The 20,044-nt window shown below is 39.9% G+C and overlaps 1 protein-coding gene across 1 annotated transcript in view; it reads left to right on the forward strand.

Moving 5' to 3' along the window:
• LOC109398859 (sodium-coupled monocarboxylate transporter 1) overlaps window positions 1-9,106 on the forward strand; it is a 53,345-nt gene extending 44,239 nt beyond the window's left edge. The window contains exons 6-9 of the mRNA XM_062856277.1: window positions 4,045-4,112; window positions 7,746-8,150; window positions 8,212-8,592; window positions 8,653-9,106. Of these exons, the coding sequence (XP_062712261.1) occupies window positions 4,045-4,112; window positions 7,746-8,150; window positions 8,212-8,592; window positions 8,653-9,072 (1,274 nt within the window). The 3' untranslated portion in view covers window positions 9,073-9,106. The remainder of the gene's footprint in view (window positions 1-4,044; window positions 4,113-7,745; window positions 8,151-8,211; window positions 8,593-8,652) is intronic.
• Window positions 9,107-20,044: the final 10,938 nt, after the last annotated feature.

Genomic DNA, 20,044 nt, shown 5'->3' on the forward strand with positions numbered 1-20,044 from the left:
CCTAGGGGACGATTTTTTCAACGTTGTCCTCAGCCTGTGCAAAATACATGAATTACCCTATGGGGCTGTCCATAAACCACGTGGTCATTTTTTTGGGACTTTTCAACCCTCCCCCCCCCCCCGCGTGGTCATTAGTTCATACAATTTTTTTTATTTGTCCATACAAAATGGTCATTGGCCGAACCCCGCCCCCCCCCCCTCATGACCACGTGGTTTATGGACAGCCCCTATGTGTTGCATGTTTGTGTTTAGTGCATTTGTAATGTTCCATTTTACTTTTCGTATTCCACTAGTTTGAAAATGTGGGGCTCGATGCGGAAAATAAAATGCGCATTTGTAGGGTTCTGTTAGCGGTTGTCTACATTGTGGTACCCATCGAGAGCACAATGCATTTGTAGTGTTCCGCAAAACTTTTATTCGTTACACTATCTATTGTTTTTATCCAAGGTTTATACCAAAATAGTTCAAATTTTTTTATTGTAGCAGAAAGAGTAGAAGTTTATAAACAATCAATGCAAAAAAAAAATATTTTAAAGGCTCCATACCTTTGGAACAACTGCATGAAAAATTGTAAAATTTTCAAAGTCGTTTTTCTCGAAACTAGGATTTTCGATTTACCTAGACTAGCATCAAGGGGGCGATATTAAGGTAAAGGAAAGATGTCCAGAGAACCCAAAATGATGTTTCGCGGCACACCAACAACTTTTTACAAAGAATTTTAATAATTTTAACACCTTCAGTTCAAAATTTGCAAAGAATTTGCTTAAAGATTCGCAGAACTTAACACACATTTTTAGATTTATAAAGGATTGCATTGCAAAACTTTTAATTTTTTAAATGAAGTACGTAGATTACCAAATTTAAGGAAAAATAGATATAAAAATGAATTGTTCAGAAGCTGTCAGAACGGCTGACAGCGACGGTGAGGGGTCATGTTTTTGTATTCGGAACTCAAAAAACTCAGCTCAACTCAACTCAAAAAATGTGGTTTTAGAATCATGCATGAAATCGACACATAAATTGTTGCAGATTTTTGTTTACGATAAAGAGCCAAACCAGTCTATAGGAGGAAATCTCAATCATAGAGACAAACTAACAAGTTATGATAGTGATGTAAGTAAAAATGTCGTCCCGAAACGTTTGAGACAGTACGAAGACCATATGATTGACAGTAATTATAGATGACAGTATTATGGAAAGAACTTCAAAACAGTTTCTTGAAATATCTACTTTGATTTACAAGCTATTGTTAAAATCGAAAACTAAGCCGAATCATAAAAAGTTCAACAGTTTGAGTCTTACGAAAATTTTCAAAATTCCGGAAATATAAAATTTTTGTAAAAATCTAAATATTTTATGAGGATATTATAAGTTCCGGAAAACATTCGTAGACTACTTTGGAATCACACTTAGAAAAAATCATCGACTTCAGTAATATTTTATCGAGATCTCAACCGTTTCGTAGACGTTTACCGAACTTCGTTAAAATTTGACAGATAAACGATAACATTTTGGGGCTGTCCATAAACCACGTGGTCAAGAGGGGGGGGGGGGGGGGGGTTCGGCCAATGACCATTTTGTATGGACGAATAAAAAAATTTGTATGGACTAATGACCACGCAGGGGGGGGGGGTTGAGAAGTCCCAAAAAAATGACCACGTGGTTTATGGACAGCCCCTTACCGAAGTTTACAGATTTTCGGCAAAAAACCAAGTTTCTTTAGTCTTCCACAAAAAAAAGCCAAAACTTACCTTACCTTTTCGCCCAAGATCCTGCGGCGCACCTGAGAGATGTTCACGGCGCACCAGGGCGCCGCGGCGCACAGTTTGGGAAGCACTGCATTACCATATCAAACCTAGTATCAAACGTAGTAAATAGTTGCAATTCTACTTTCTATTTTTGTCAAAGTCAAGTGCACAAAGATGGTCTAGACCAAATGCTACAATAGATCAGCATGCTGCTGCCACGAGAATAATTCAAGCATTGTTCAAAAATTATAACAAAAAGAGAGCCATCTGAGTGATATGATTTGTTGTGGCAGAATATGGATTATTATTAAATAGATGAATGTACCAAACATGCCTTTTGAGTTTTGTTGATATAGGTAGTATTTGTAATGTACGAGAGAGGCACCATCACCGCTAGAACGATTAATTGGGGTTTTTATTCTAGCTTTTCTAGCTTGCAAAAAGATTCTGTTAAACAGTATATTCTGAGTGTTGCGGGTTACGGAGGGAGCAAGATCCAATTCAATAAATTTATTCGATCCGATGAAATAAATTATAAAATTCCTAAAATAACAGTCGTTGATTATGTTGTTCGAATTCAATTGTAGTAGTCTTACTTTTAGTGATCAAGCTGCTACTGACCCTCACACAACTGATCTGGTTCCAAGTGGGTTGGGAACCCCTTGTACCTATGTTGATTAGAGCATTAACTACAAAATGTGGTTTCCTGGGGATCAAATCCTTAATGATTTTATTGCCCTTTTCCGGCTATACCAGTCAGCCAGTATGTCTGAAATGGACGTAAAAACTTGAAGTATTTGTTGTTGTTCGTAGGTTGCGAGAGTGTGGGAGATTGGCATCTAAGAGCCGAAAGAGAGATTAAGTTGTAAAAGACGGACCCGGTTAGGGTGTTGCTTCGCATCCAGTTTGACTTTCTATTCTGCAGAGTTGTAACTTGTTCTGTAGTTTAGTTGGTTAAAGCACCGGACTAGCGATAACGGAGTCGTGGGTTCGAATCCCACCAAAACAAGTGGTATTTTTTTCACAAATTTATCTCTCAATTTGCCAACTAAACGTACTTTGCCTAATAATACTTCAAGTTTTTACATCAAATCCTTACCTTTGCAAATATTCTAGTGCCTTTCAACTACCGCTAGCCGAGACTCTAGCTCACCAGCTTTTTTCTCAACGTGCTTTTACCTCCTTTTCACCTGGTTTTAAAGATTAGCATTAGTAACCTCCAGCGGTCGGAATTTTCGCTCATTCTCATGAAAATAGAATTCTCCCTCACGCCAATTTTCAGCGAAAATTCCGATTTTCAGCGGGAATTCCGATTGCCCTTTGTCGGCCGATTACGTTATCTTTCCTTGACTCATATGACGCCGACGATGATTGGTTTTATGCAGAATACTTTCTACACTCTCTGTGTGGTTGGCGTGGTGGTATGGATAGAGTGCGCGTATCACGTATGTTTTTAGTAATGTTCCAGGTTCGAATCCCGTCGCGGGCACAATTTTTGTTAATCTGCTTTGAAAAGATTTTCGTGAAAATTGGGTGAGAGAAAATTTAACAGAACGAAAAGAAATTATCTGCAGGTTGAAGCGATTTTCAGTTATCATGAATCGCTACTCTCGAAAAAAGTGCTGGAGGGGATAAATGTTCCTCAAGCAAAATAGTGAAAATAAGCTCTCCCGCCGCCGTGAGCGTAGCCATATTTCGTATCGCTGAAACGAAAATTACGAACCCTGGTAACCTCAAGTTGATCTCATGAATCGATTGGCTTTTTACCTTGTTTATGTTCTTATATACTATGAATTGGTGAATAATTCACTACTAGCTAAAGCGATGGGCAATAGTTATCCTGTAGACTTAGTTCAGTTAATTAATCACGGCTGCTAACAGACTAACTAGTTACTAGGCCGATGGTATCTAAGCAACATCCAAATGGTATGCAAATTGTTTATCTTTTTTCTTTCTACTCTTCGTCTGGTCAATCCTCTTCAAAGTGTCGCGTGTCGTCCAGTGGTGTGGATGCTAGAGGGGGCACGGTTGTTTTTCCTATCGATGGAGCGTAATTAACACTGAGCTGGCCTACGAGTTTTCGAGATTCAAGCTCTTGAAAACGAGCATTTTTGGTGGATGATTGATTGATTTATCTTTATTTAAGAGACTTTCAGCCCTTGGCTGGTTCGTCTCTTTCCTGAAAAAAGGTGAGCCCTTCTACCTGGGAAATTTGGTGGTAAAAAAGTCGACCATTATGAATTATTTGATGTTCCTCCTTCCTTGAGCATTTCTAACAACTGATTCTTTTTTGCAGTGACCGGCATTAACATCCACAGGGTTACGCCAATAGTTTGTCTGATATGTATCTTCTACACTAGCGTGGTAAGTATTTTCCTATTTGAGGAACTAAAACTATACTGAAAACAATGTGGTAGGGTTGGATTTTTATTCACGTCTTGCTAAGCACTACCCAAGTAACCACAAGCATTACATCATTGCACGAATTAGACTGAATATCAACCTTTGCAATGCGAAATGCAGTAATTCCACACTTCTCATGCAATATACCTTTAGATTGGTATTATAAATGTATTGATGCATTACATTTTTTCTTTACATTAGGGTGCATTAAAAGGTGATATACGATAATTCAATAACTCAACACTGCAAAAACTGTATAAATGCAATGTACAAACTAGCAAAGGTTGCTCTAACAATACAATTATAAAAGCTTGACTCTAACGGTAAACAAATGAAATCAAGAAAAGTTAACAACTTCATGGTCAACTATAACGGTCTTCAACACTTCTGGTTCGACTCCCGACCAACTTGATCCTCGTTTGAACCACCGATCGACGACTTTCTCCAGAAAACCCTTTTAAGAGATGACCTTTTCTCTTTTCTGTTGACTGCTATCGCATGCCAATTATGATGGAAACCACAATTAGCATAATTATGAGCATTGTACGAAAGGTGTTTTAATTTTCTTATATTGATTAAATATCTTCTAGAATGCATTATGTATTTATCAGCGATTTATCAGAATGTGATTACGAATCCCTGTAATTACATATGCCATAGTCGTTTTGCCCTCTACTGAAATGGTTGAGGCAGAAGAACAGTTTCCTTTAAGTTAATGAAATATCGGCTGTTATCACTGCAGCAGAAACGGCCCACAGCACCAGCGCGTATGGAACTCATCAAGCGGTCTTCAACACTTCTGGTTCGACTCCCGACCTGGCAACAAAAAAAAATGGTTAAAACATTCATGTGGGGGGCATTAGTATCGTCGATAACGAAACGGTGCTAAAAATAGATTTTTGTTTTGGTTTTTCGTGTTGCACGTACAGGGGATACTCAAAATAACTGGGACAGGTTAAATTTTCACTTTTCAAAATATGTTCAACTGGCTGTAACTTTTCGAAAAGTGCATTAAATATTCTCAATTTTTTACTGTAAGTTCATCAACTAGTTGTGTATCAGTGGTCCAATTTTGGAAAAGATCGGACCATTGTCCACGGAGTTATAAAGATTTTAGAAAAAGGTAAAATTTTCCGATAGCCAACTTTGAGCTGTTATATCTCCGGATTCAATGAACCGAATGCAATGAAATTTTGACCATTCATGACTTGTATAATGAGCTATGAAAAACCTTTGACTTAACTTAAAATTCTTAACACGGAAGAAAATTATAACGATTTGATTATTTTTATAAAAAAAAACCAAATTATCCAAAACTTCAACATCGTTTCAAAATTCAAGATGCAAATTATAGTTCAATTAATTTCCCTCGAAATGACTTATATATAAATGCGTTTTGAAGGAAAGTTACAACATAGCCGCTAATAAATTGAGAAAGTAATGGGATACATATTAGAAATTGATGAATTTACTAAAAAATCGTAAAGTAAATGAAATCGTTATATCTTTTTCTCTTGTTAAAAATTTCAAGTTAAGTTAAACGTTTTTAAGAGTTCATCATATAAGTCATGAATCGTCAAAATTTCATTGCAATCAGTTCATTGAATCCGGAGATATAACAGCTCAAAGTTGGCTATCGGATAATTTTATCTTTTTCTAGAATCTTTATAACTCCGTGGACAATGGTCCGATCTTTTCCAAAATTGGACCACTGATACACAACTAGTTGATGAACTTACAGTAAAAATTTGAGAATATTCGATGCCCTTTTCAAAAAGTTACAGCGAGTTGAACATTTTTTGAAAAGTAAAAATTTTACCTGTCCCAGTTATTTTGAGTATCCCCTGTATTAAGCATGTGCAAATGCAAATGTACAACACATGCATTTATGTCACTTTAGCAATGGCTGTCAACGTGCAGCAATATGTGGCACTAATTTAATTTTAGTGGGGCCCTTTTCGACTTTAATATTGCTTCAATGAGGTATTTAAAGTAATGCAGCATTATTTACACAATTTTAAATATAAATATATGGCAAAATTGATGCACTTATATACGGCTTTGTGGTTACTTGGGTAATCAATAATAATCGAGTTTATTCTTGCACCTCACCTAATGCATCATGGCCAATATTGCTTGTTAGCTTCCATGTCATGTTAAACAATATTGTGAAAGAACTACAATTTTCTTAAAATAATAAGAATGTATAATTATTCCTCGAATTCAGTTTCCGTCTAATCCATGTTCATGTCGGGCACAACCTGAATCCACTTCCCGGTACACCTTCTACGATAGGTACATATGGTACCTACATTGGATAGCATAAAACTATAATTTGACTGTAGGTATTTATTCGAAATGTCGGTTAAATCATGTGTTCAAAGTACAATTGAGTAGAAAGCTTTTAAATTGAGATGTATGTATCTTTAGAATAAAGCAGCATCAATTTATTACGTAACGCTAAAATCGACATATTTTTACTTCCTCTCCAATTTTCGTAACGCTTTTTTGTATGAAAAGCAAAGAAAAATGTATGTGCCGTAACGCTCAGCAATACTCCCTCGCCCCCTAGAGCGTCACGTAATTTGTGGACGGCGCCCAACGACCATATTATTTCAATTTTTATTTTTGCACACCATATTATAATACGATATCACAGTGCACCGAACAAATCTTTCTTTCTAGTTGTGAAATACTACCCAAGTGATCAGCATTGTAGTTCGCCTTTTGACTTTATTGGGCTATTATACAGCCAATACAGCGCAGGTCAGTCCTATACTGGCTACAACACAAGGCGAATAATAGTGTCATATGGTTACTTTGGTATGTTTCATATGCAGAAAATCCACGCACACATTTGCTTGCATTCTCCTTAGACGAAGACTTCTTGTTGTTTAGATTTTACTGACGGGAAAAAATGATTTATTTGATGAATTGAACAGCTTTTGCAGCATTCTGCAGCATTGAAATCCATCTGTAATGTGCCACAGAGTTATTGTGGGGTGTACTGTACATTGAAGGCTGGTTCAACAAGTGAATCTAGCAAAGTGAACATTGAACGGTGATGAAAAACAGTTCGTCTTGCTGCGGTTGCCTTCGTCGTATGTGAACTTAAAATTGAAACGTAAAATTTGCGTAATTCGGTTTTCAGTGCTATACGGGCTGGTTATTGATAGCGTACATCTTTTCTTCTGAACCATTGGCAAAGGTTAGTTGGAATTGCTGTAATTATTGGCCACTTTCTGTCTGATATGACGGGAATCAGCGCATATGATGAAGTAAGTTTCTACTCTATCAAAAGATTTGCTTGCTGTGGTGATATCCAGGTGTGTTGGAAAAAGGTGCTACGAATGGCCATGTTCGTGGAAGCGGCGAAATTGATGAATCGTTTGCCTTTCATTCGTGTTTGGAGATTTTGTTTGTTTTGATCAAGTTATTGGCAAAAGAGAGAGTCGACGAAGAGAAATCGATCAAGTCAGTTAGGCCCTTATGGAAAATCATTGTCGATTTATTTATTAGCACGCTAATAACATTATGCAATTCCGATGCATTATAACAACATTGCCGTACACTTATCAAAATCATTGATTTCAGGGTGGCATGAAGGCCGTCGTCTGGACAGATGTCATACAGTCCGGGATAACGTTGGGCGCCATCTTGGTCGTACTGATCAAGGGTGTCATCGATATAGGAGGTCCAGCCGTGGTATTGGAACGTAATCTAGCAGGAAAACGCATCGAGACACCAAACTTCGACCCAAACCCCACGCTGAGACACTCCGTTTGGACGATGTGGATTGGGGGAAGCGTTTGGTACACATATGGAGTTTCGTGCAGCCAGGACATGATCCAGCGATATTTGTCACTGCCGACGTTGGAAGATGCGAGGAAAGCTTCACGAGGGTTTGTTTTCGGCATGATTTTGGTTATTGTGCTACTTTCATCAATTGGAATGGTTATTTTTGCTACGTACTATGACTGCGATCCGTTGACCACCAATGTAAGAATAGATGTTGTTCAAATTGTACAAATCATTACAGTACTGACTTATTATCTTCCAGCTAGCAGCAGCAAAGGACCAACTGTTACCACTTTTTGTGATGGATATATTCCAAAATTATCCGGGCGCTGCAGGAGTTTTCGTTGCTGGTATCTTTAGCGCTGCCTTAAGTTCGCTGTCTTCGGCTCTGAACGCCCTAGCCGCAATTACGTTCGAAGATTTCGTCAAACCCTACTTTGGCGATAAGCTAACCGAAAAACAAATTGCTCTCACCCTGCGAGGGTCGGTTCTCATCTTTGGAATAATTTCAGTTATATTTATTTACATCGTTGAACACCTGGGAGCCGTTATGCAGCTGACGATGACCCTCAGTGCGACATCGGGTGGGCCACTTTTTGGTTTGTTCGTGATGGGAATTCTCATGCCGTGGGTCAATGCTACGGTAAACAATGTTTGACCAAAAACGCCCTCCAGAGGTGATGAAATCCATTTTCTTTCGCAGGGAGCTCTTTACGGTGGCCTAGCGGGGTTTTTGTCAATGTGCTATCTGTGCTTCAGATCGCAAGCATCAATGGCAACCGGACAAATAATCTACAGTACCAAACAGATGGATGTCTCCGGGTGCACCTATCTGTACACAAACAGCAGTAAGCCGGATCCCACGTTCGATGAAATGGAAAAATCGATCCATCACATATCATACTTATACTTCACGCTGTTTGGAACCATCATTTCGTGTATTGTGGGATCTGTGGTAAGCTTTTGCAATAAGGACGCTGATGTTGAACCAATTGATCCAAAGCTTCTGGCTCCATTCATAAGAAAATTCATGGAATTTGGCGTTGAATCACAAGAAAAGTACCCGTTGAACAATTTAGCTCCGAGTGAAAACACACATTTGGATATCCGTCAACCAGAATAAGCTAATAAAATCAGTCGGTGTACAAGTACAAGAAGTTCAATATGTTTGATTTCCTTTCAGTTCCTTGATTTAGAGAACTTTTAAATGCAACACACTGGATGCCAGTAGCCAACATAACTCATTCGAGAAACACGCAGCAAGACCATGTTGAGTATGTCTGAGTTCGGATTTTGTTGTGGTTCAGGATAATTTCGTAATAGAAATTTCCTTGACTTTACGATATACAAAGGCAAAAATGGTCAATTAACAAAGCACACTCTCAGCTAAAACTGTGAAAGTGCTCATGGAATGCTAAGTGTAGGAGCAGGTTTTGTCTCAATCGTGACATCATGTCATAAAAAAATTAACGAAACGATGTGGAAAAATAACAAGCCTAAAAAGCTATTCACCGATCGTAAAAAAAAGATCATGTTTTAAATTAGGCCTGACTGCTACATGAATGGTTTTGTGGAGCGTGCCAGCTTCTTACTTTCTTCCGTGGAGTAATTATGGAGGCAATTGCTGGTAGTAAGTTTGGTTTTATGGGAGTTTTTAAATCCAGCTGTGTGTCAAATGCAACTACTGTTTACTGGCGTTTCTGTCATATAATCGTGAAAAAAACCTGCAATTTTAAAACACGTCAGAGTACGTAGTCACTCTACTTTTTCATCCTAAATTGAGTAGGAAATGAAGATAGGGGTGTTTTTACACGTACCGTAATCTGGAGAAGTTGAGCACTTTTTATCTATTTTTCCTATAAAATCAGGTACAAGCATATTCCAAATAAATGCTTGATCATGATCATTCAAAGAAATCCTAGGTATAATAAACCTCTATAATAAGAAAGTCAAAGAAATTCTGACGTTACAACAATTTGTAAAAAATGATGAGAGCCAAATTTGAAAACTTTTAATCCGGGGTGAAGTTGATCAGCCACTGACATAATGTTGTGAGATTGAAAAATTATGGAGTCCACTAAATTCAATGATGCTAAATCTGAAGTTTTCAAATTCTTACTACCGATGTATTCAGTATGCAAATAATAAAATGAAGATTAGTAAATTACAGAATTACCTGCACTAAAATAGGCAAATTTCTTAAAAGTTGTCTGACTCATCAGAAAAGTAGGGGAGACTGGGGAGACTTGATCCCTTTTTCTTAATTTACTTGAAACTTTAAGAAAAAACACAAAACTAGATCCGATTTCCGTACAAAATGGCAGGTAAACATCTATTGCAAGTTAATACACAGCAGAAGGCCTTTAAATTATTGTTAAAGTTTTCAAAACTTTGTTTTTATAGAGGCATGTCTTATGATGTATTTTTCAAAAATGGGTGACACTTGATCCCCTTTCAGCACAAGGTTTATTTAAAGGGAACTTCATTCCAAAGTTTTCCTATTCATTTTCTTTTCGAGTTTTCTTGTATTTTCGATGAATATGGAGTGTTTGAAATTGTAAGATTTCCTAAAATTTTTAAGGATATGCCGTATTTTCAAAATGGGGAGACTTGATCCCCTTTTTGCTGGTTTGTACTAAAGTTATAATTATCTGACACATTTTATCGTTGAATAGACTAAAATTCCAAGTAAATAGAGGCTTCCAAATAGAATTTTACTTTTCAAATGTATAATGTGTGTGTAATCCTCGAGGGATCAAGTCTCCCATGTCACTGCTGTATATACTAAGCTGAATTAATTAAAATATGTTAACAACAGCCTTATTTGGATAAATAAGTATGAAAGTATTTTATTTAAACTATGTGCTGTGAAATTTTGACACGATTCGGTTCAATTTTCACAAAGTTATTGAGATTCTTCGGAATCGCCTAAAAGATTTCTGAAGGACTGAAATCAAATCATCAGCCGTAAAAAAATAATGCAATATACAATCGAAATCACTTATAGCCAAAACATAGTCGTTTGTCCAGGAGTAGTTTTGGAAAAAATATGCTAGAAGAAAAATGTTTTTGATTCCGACCAAATATGGGGGGAACAAGTCTCCCCAGGGATCAAGTCTCCTCAGTCTCCCCTAATGGTGCGCTTCAATAAAAATTAGCTTATTTTGTTACCGTGAAGCCGAAAGAGAGATACAGTTTAGTGTTTAGGGATCCGGAATCCGTTTAGCTTTCCACATCGTCGAATTACAACCTATTTTTGTGGCTTAGTTGTTTGAAGCGTCGGTATTGTGAATACGGAGTCGCGGGTTTAAATCCCACCAGAACGCGGTATTGTCGCAAGTTTATCTCTTAAGTTGACCATTATATCGATGTATCGTGTCGTTGAGTTATAAAGGTTGTAACCTTCACACTATTACTGATTTTGCAACGCGGGAACATGCATGTGGTTCCATATGTCTAGCGTGCAAAATAAAAGTATAGATTCCCTTTTTTTACCATATGTGAATCACTACAACTAATACAACAGAACAACAGAACACATCTTCAGTAACCAGGGGCATTTGTGGTTCAGATCATCCCATGTTAAATCGTACCTACGCTAGAGCACTCAGAGAGCAGAGCTGGCAAGGCAGGGCAGATCACGTTGTTCGTATATGTGGCTCAACAGCATTATATCACAGCAGTAAAACTTGCCATAAAATGGTATCAGTAATCCACCGTTGAGGAGATACTCTCCCTGCTAATACCGATCTTCTTCAAAACACTACATGTACTCTCCTTATCGCCACCCCGCTGAGTAATAGGGAAACACTCACCGATATTTTCGTAAATTGGTTACCGATGATGAGCTCAATCTTCAGTTGCTAGTTAACCAGCAAGCAGGCAGTACCAATAGTACATAGAGCACCAGTATCAGTAATTTTTCTATTAGCCTGACTAGCTAAAATACGCGAGATTGAAGATAGTACCAAGTGTTAGAGTGTTTGGCGGAAAAAAGTGTAGGATGAAAGGCCTGGCATTTGGTAAAATTCCCTAATTTAGTTTTGAAGTGCCTGTGATTATAGTTATTTATTCAACAGCCACGCGCCTGTGTTTTAATGCATGACGATGCATGTGAAGATGGAGTAGTGTAGTTCGGTAAACGAGATCGGTAAGCGTGATTATTGAAATACTAAAGCTATTCCCAAATTGTGTGATGGAAAGCTAAAGTGCCGCCTTTGTGCTCTCTCTGTTCTGTGTAGGCCAATCCTTCATATCCAAAGCTATTTGAGTGATGATCAGCGTTCTGGTGATGGCATATTCCACCATGGTCGCTGCATTGGCCAGTGTTGGAGATCCGGCATGGCGCCGGCGAGCATTGCTCTTTTTGCTCCGGACCACAATCAGCTGCCGCCGTGGGATAGACACACCACACGACACTGACAGCACCCACTAGGATAAGTACTAAACCCTTAGGCGTTAAGTACACATTAGAGTAAGTACCAATTTTTAATAAATACACCCACTTCTTGCATGTAAAATCTATACTTTTGCTTTGATACTGAATGACTCGATTCTTTGTTGTTGGTTCCGCTAATTCGAACCAAGATTGTGGATAGAATTGGTATGTGGGTCAAGGGGACCAATATCACTACTCCGATCTTTCTTAATTTTGTCTCCGTCTCATGCGACCTTCTTTAAGGGAGGTGACAAATGGCGCCCCACGTTGGGCGCCATTTGTCACCTCCCCATGAAGGGGGGTTCGCATGAGACGGAGACAAAAGTAGAAGAGGAGGCCGGTGGCATTGGTTCCCAAAACCCACATACCAGACACAGCCAAAAATCATGGTTCGAAACAGTGGAACCGCTTACGAAAACTACTCGGGTCTACCCATAATAGAATAAAAGCACAGAGTTTCACATGCAAATGATAAGACGGTGTATTTTTAGTTGTACTTACTTGCTATATTGTTGCTTAACCTACGTTTGGAGAGTGTTAGGATATGTGGGCGTCAGTGTAGGTGTGTATCCCTCGGCGATCGTTGGACGTCGTAGTTGCCAAAAAGAGCAATGCTCGCCGGCGCCATGCCGGATCTCCAACACTGGCCAATGCAGCGACCATGGTGGAATATGCCATCACCAGAACGCTGATCATCACTCAAATAGCTTTGGATATGAAGGATTCCCGACTAGATGGACATAACAAAATTATAACAAGCTGTGTTATTTTGTTACAATAAATTTTTATAACAAGGGTTGTTATAAAACATGTACCGTTAGTAGTTAAAATAACAAAAATTCTAACAAAGTTTCCATATGAAAAGAACAAAAATGTAGTAACTTTTGTTATGATCATAACAAAAATATTACAAAACTTGTTCCATGAAATATGGTAGAATTTAACAAAATTATAACAAATTGTGTTATAATTCCTTGGCAACCTTTTAGGGTAAAAACTAACTTTTTATACTCATTTTTTGGGTAAATTTTTTCAAGTGTGTTATTCCATTTTTAGAAAAAGTAGGTGACATAAAAAAAATGTTTCCAGTACGTTATAAAACTTTCAGATCCGAACGGGATTTGAACCAAGACACCTACCATCGGTAGCAATCTGACGCCTCTGCCAATGAGGCCATCACAACACTTGAAGAGGGCGGTGATAGAAGCTCTACTGGTTCTACGTATTGCCAGTTTCCTCATTCAAATCCTTGTTTGTCAGACGCACACGAGCGGGGTAGTATGACGTCATATTGAGCTCGTTGACGTATAATAGACTCAATTTGTCGTTAGTGATTTTGTTTTAATCTATTACAATTATATCATATAGAGATATGATAACAGCTGCAGATATAATTTTGTTATATTCCACTTTTTTTTAATTTCAAGCAATGAAATGGAATCTATCACATACGGGGTCATCCATTTAGTTTATCGCCACGTTTAGTGGAGGCAGGGAGGGTTGAAAATTTTCAATTTTAGCGTGACGTACTTAATAGATGCTCCCTAAGGTCGAAGCCAAATAGTAGAATAAACAAATTCCATGTTATAATTATTTAGTTCCACTTTTGCTTTCTCCACGTTCAATAACATTCACTACTTGGGATACTTTTTGGCGAAATTAGAACAGCATGTTTTGGTATTTATTGTAATCGATCTTGTGTTTTTACGTGTAGCGATACGTCATTTGTATAAAATTCAACTCGAAACTATTGGAAGCCAAACAAAACGTAGCCAAACTTCATTTTTTTTCTACAAAATAAAGTTCACACTCTTCTTGTAACTTTCAAACTGTTCGCAGTTTTTGGGATATACAAATGTATTGGAAATAACATAATGTTGTTGATTGAGTATCCAATAACTTATGAAAGTAGCGCATTTTCTTACATATTGAGAGACTCATGAAATTAAATTCCGAATATCTCGGAAACAGTTACTTTCAGAAAGGTTATTACAGTAGACGTTCGGTCAGTGCAAGCGGTTTACCTGCAATGCTTTTTTAATGCAAGTCCGGTAAGTGCAACAAATTTGCAGTTATCGCACCGCCAAATATCAAAATGGTGCGCCATGTTAGCCAAAATGAACATACGGATTAAGTTCACGTTCATTTAACGTCAGTTGATGGTTTGTTGATACTGTCAGGCGGTCCAGTTTTCGGATTTTTAACATGTTGCAGTTTTCGAACGTCTACTGTATCTTTGACATCCCACCAAAATTTGAAAACGGTCTGATAAAAAGTTCCAAACCTTTTTACATGTTGTTTACCCGACTATCTATCGCATTAGAAAACAAAACTGAGGTTAACAGGGATGAAAGAAAAGCTAATGATCTGATGAAGGGGAATTTTGTCAATGTTTACTTGTTTTGTTTCACACCAGACAAGACATTACAGTTGTGCCACAAAACTAACCCAACAATATCCAGCAAATACTGTGCTGTTGCGTCAACAGGTTCTTCACCACAGCTTCCAGCAGAAAGAATGTTCTTTAAAATGCTACAAAGCGCTGCAACAGTACTATATGAAAGCAGTTGTTTTGTTGGTGAGGATTCTTATTCGATTGGCACATCATCCGGGAACTATTCCGGTTTTGGGTTAGAGTGCAATAAAAGAACCCAAAAAAAAATAGAAAAAGATAGCTGTGAAGTATTTGATTTCCAGCTATATTCCAGCCTACAGTTAGTATTGATATAATGTTTACATCCGACAAGCCATGGTGATATCCCAACAGTTTTTTTATTACACCTTTTAGCTGTAATGATATCGCATAACGATAGTTGCTTTAACACTGCTGGTTTATGAAGAATTTGGCAGATTATAACTAAGTTAACATCTTGTTCAAATTACGCGTCGCTCAAGGGAGAGGGGAAAGTACAACCAAGCGTTACGGTGCATACAAAAATTTCATACAAAAAAGCGTAATGGAAGAGGAGGGGAGTTTTAACATGACAATTTTAGCGTTGCGTTCTAAATGAATGCTATAAGTTTAGGTCTATGGCTTTTGGTTCGAGTGATCAATATTGCAAAAATGATCAAACTATTTCGCGTCAATACAAAAAAAAAACAACTAATTTTAAATTTATTTTGTTACAAAAAATATAGCAAAAACTACAATAAATATGTTACGAAATTTTGTTATAGGCAATTATTTTAATATGCATAATGTTACAAATGCTGTTATATATCTGTTTGAATAGATAATACAAGTTTTGTTATAGTTTTGTTTTTAAAATAATAACAAATTTTGTTACAATTTTGTTATGGTTATTCACATATACGAATCCTTACAACAAAATTATATCAAATTGTGTTATTTCTAACAACGGTTGTAATAATTTTATTTTAATCTTGTTAGGAGCATCTGGTCGGGTTGGCCTACACAGAACAGAGAGAGCACAAAGGCGGCACTTTAGCTTTCCATCACACAATTTGGGAATAGCTTTAGTATTTCAATAATCACGCTTACCGATCTCGTTTACCGAACTACACTACTCCATCTTCACATGCATCGTCATGCATTAAAACACAGGCGCGTGGCTGTTGAATAAATAACTATAATCACAGGCACTTCAAAACTAAATTAGGGAATTTTACCAAATGCCAGGCCTTTCATCCTACATTTTTTCCCGCCAAACACTCTAACACTTGGTACTATCTTCAATCTCGCGTATTTTAGCTAGTCAGGCTAATAGAAAAATTACTGATACTGGTGCACTATGTACTATTCGTACTGCCTGCTTGATGGTTAACTAGCAACTGAAGATTGAGCTCATCATCGGTAACCAATTTACGAAAATATCGGTGAGTGTTTCCCTATTACTCAGCGGGGTGGCGATAAGGAGAGTACATGTAGTGTTTTGAAGAAGATCGGTATTAGCAGGGAGAGTATCTCCTCAACGGTGGATTACTGATACCGTTTTATGGCAAGTTTTACTGCTGTGATATAATGCTGTTGAGCCACATATACGAACAACGTGATCTGCCCTGCCTTGCCAGCTCTGCTCTCTGAGTGCTCTAGCGTAGGTACGATTTAACATGGGATGATCTGAACCACAAATGCCCCTGGTTACTGAAGATGTGTTCTGTTGTTCTGTTGTATTAGTTGTAGTGATTCACATATGGTAAAAAAAGGGAATCTATACTTTTATTTTGCACGCTAGACATATGGAACCACATGCATGTTCCCGCGTTGCAAAATCAGTAATAGTGTGAAGGTTACAAGGTTTCAGTACGACACTAGATCGATATAATATCACCATGTGCGGCTAGTGTCACCAAGCTCTTAGTCGCATCGTGCTGAGGAGCACGGGTTTGATTCCTGCCGCAGCTGTCAGGAAAAGCTTTCGCTTGTGCCACTGGGCGTTGAAAGCTAGTCCGTTGTCTAGAATCGTGCTTCTTTCAAAGAAAAGCTCACTGAAAGCATTGAACGTGTCCATGTCTTAAAATAGTTACATATTTATGTAACAAGATGCAAATGATGATTTTTTCAGCACGAGTCGTACATTTATTCAGCAACGAGGCTTGCCGAGTTGGATAAATACGATGAGTGCTGAAAAAAAAAATCGAGTTTGGAACGAGTTGCATACAAAATCCACAACCCACGGTAACGATAAGACAAATTGTGCTGAAAGAATGTGCTACAAATGGACAAATTCTTGGAAGTTACGAATTCTATGAGTTGTAGATCGTTTTCATTCGTCAGCTGGCGGACGCTAAATTTGGCAATCGGTGGTCTGAATTTCTCCTCCTAGTCTACCTGAGTCTACCTAAGAAATCAAAGCTTGTTTTTCTCAGAGATGACGCCACCATATTAGAAGTAAAATCATTTTTCTTGTATGGGCAAATCGCTGGCTTGCACTTGTTCCGCATCGCAGCAATTTGTGCCTTGGGGTAAAAAGTTGCAAATTAGAAACATAATCATTATCCCTACGCGTTTTTACCCTTCTTACACCCATAAGAAGGGTATAAATATCGCTCGAAAAACCGACTTTCGATCCGAGGCCCGGAGGGCCGAGTCTCATATACCAATGAACTCAGCTCGACGAACTGAGCAAATGTCTGTATGTGTGTGTGTGTGTGTGTGTGTGTGTGTGTGTGTGTGTGTGTGTGTGTGTGTGTGTGTGTGTGTGTGTGTGTGTGTGTGTGTGTTTTTTTTTTCCTCCCTACCACCCTCAGCAGAGAAAACCGATTGGAAAAACTCTGCTACTTGCCTCGATCCCCCTGGTACCACTGACGCGACTGCTTCAGGGGGGGCAATGCGCTCATGCGCTCTCCTTCTTCTGTGCTCATGCACATTTCTTCGCTTTTTAATTTGTTATTCTAATCATTTTTGTGTTCGTACCTAACCTATCGCCATTCAGCGACACAGCTGGTACAAACATACACCAAATTTGTTATTCTAGATGCTGCTAACTTGCTCCGAACAGTGCTCTTTCGGTGCCACTCCACTTTTTCGTCCAGCTTTTCGCACACGACTCGGATAGTCCCCGACGGTGGATCTACCCTATCCGACGAAGAGTTCCCCGACACTGAAACTTCTTCCGTTACCGATACTTCCCAGGCTGGTGCCAAGGTCGGTCCTGCGATTCCGGTTGGAGACTGGCTTCCGGTTCACAGGCGCCCCGACGACCAAGCTCCGGTGCTTTTTCGCGGATTACTCGGTCTAGTCCCCGGCGGTGGACGGCCTAGCCTACTCCGACAGAGAAAGTCCCCGACGGTGGAAGTTCTCTCGACACCGATGTTTTCATTCCGACCAGTATGGTGCCAAAGTCGGCCCGGCGATTCCGGTTGGTGGAAGACTTCCGGTTCACCGGCGCTCTGACGACCAAAACCGGTGCCACGTTACGGACGACTCAGTCATGTCCCCGGCGGTGGATCATGCCTACCCGGATCGCGGTCCTGCGCTCTCTGGTCTTCGCGCCACTTCCTTTGCAGCGCGCACAGCATCCCCATTACTGCTCTGTCGACAGCGTTCCACGTGTCTTCGTGGCGACACATCTCCTCGGCAATGTTGTCGACCGTCAGGCCGCGCATATCCCTGCGCATCTCCGAGAACCTAGGGCATTCGAAGACGACGTGCGCCGGTGTTTCCTCCACGTTCACACACTCCGGACACAGAGGGGAAGACGCGTGACCGAATCGAAACAGGTACTTCCGGAAACAGCCATGCCCGGACAGAAACTGCGTCAGATGGAAGTTCACCTCCCCATGCTTCCTGTTCACCCACGCCGACACATTTGGGATCAGTCGATGGGTCCACCTTCCGTTCGCCGCATTGTCCCACTCTTGTTGCCACTTCACCAGCGAGTCAATTCTAGCAGCTGCTCTCGTATTCCTTGCGTTACTCCGCCGATAGCACTCGACGTCTTCCTCTAGGGTGATACAGATGGGCATCATCCCAGCGATAACGCATACAGCCTCCGACGAGATTGTTCTGTAGGCACTCGCGACTCTCATAGCCATGAGCCGGAACACACTGCCCAGCTTTCCACGGTTTCTCTTCGTTTTTAGCGCCGGAGCCCAGGCTGGCACTCCATACCTAAGTATTGAGGTTGCAACATTTGCCAAGAGGCGCCTCCTACTGCTTCTTGGACCGCCCGCGTTTGGCATAATCCTCGCTACTGTGTTAACCGCCTTCGCCGCCTTTTCGCAGGCGTAGTCAACGTGCGCGTTAAAGTTTAAGCGGTCATCGACCATCACGCCCAGGTGCTTCAAAGCGCGCTGCGATGAAATTATCTCCTCTCCGATCGTGATCTCCAACCTTTGCACTGCTTTGCGGTTACTGACTACGAGCACTTCTGTCTTGTGATGGGCTATCTGCAGCTTCACTCCATTCATCCATCTTTCGACTGTGTCGATTGCCTCCGATACCAGCACTTCGACTTCATCGATTGATTCGCCAGATACCGCTAAGACAACGTCGTCTGTGAACCCTACGATAATGACACCTGTCGGAAGCTTCAGTGTTAACACACCATTGTACATTGCGTTCCAGAGCGTTGGGCCAAGTATTGACCCCTGTGGAACACCTGCTGTCACTCTAAACGACCTCTGCCCTACGTTGGTTTCGTACACAAGGACTCTATTCTGGAAATAGTTCTTTAGAATCCTACACAGATAGTCGGGGACCCGCATATTATGCAGGGCTACGGCGATAGCTTCCCAACTGGCGCTGTTAAACGCGTTTTTAACGTCTATCGTTACCACGGCGCAGTAGCGATCTCCTCTCCGCTTTTGTAAGGATGCCCTTTCCGCCATCTCAACGACGGTCCGAATTGCGTCAACCGTCGATTTTCCCTTGCGGAAGCCGAACTGCATCGTGGACAGCCCTCTCACACTTTCGGTATACTCGGTCAGCCGGTTAAGGATAATCCTCTCCAGAAGTTTTCCGAGCGTATCCAACAGACAGATCGGCCTGTACGATGCTGGATCTCCCGGCTGCTTCCCTGGTTTTGGCAGCAGCACTAGTTTTTGGACCTTCCATATATCCGGAAAGATGCCTTCCTCCAGGCATTTCTGCAACACTGACCTGAACATATCAGGATACTCCAGGATCGCTGCTTTCAACGCCACGTTGGGGATTCCATCCGGACCGGGAGCCTTCTTCACCTTCAATGCTTTC

Source organism: Aedes albopictus, chromosome 3, assembly GCF_035046485.1.
Source record: "Aedes albopictus strain Foshan chromosome 3, AalbF5, whole genome shotgun sequence".
Classification (NCBI taxonomy): domain Eukaryota; kingdom Metazoa; phylum Arthropoda; class Insecta; order Diptera; family Culicidae; genus Aedes; species Aedes albopictus.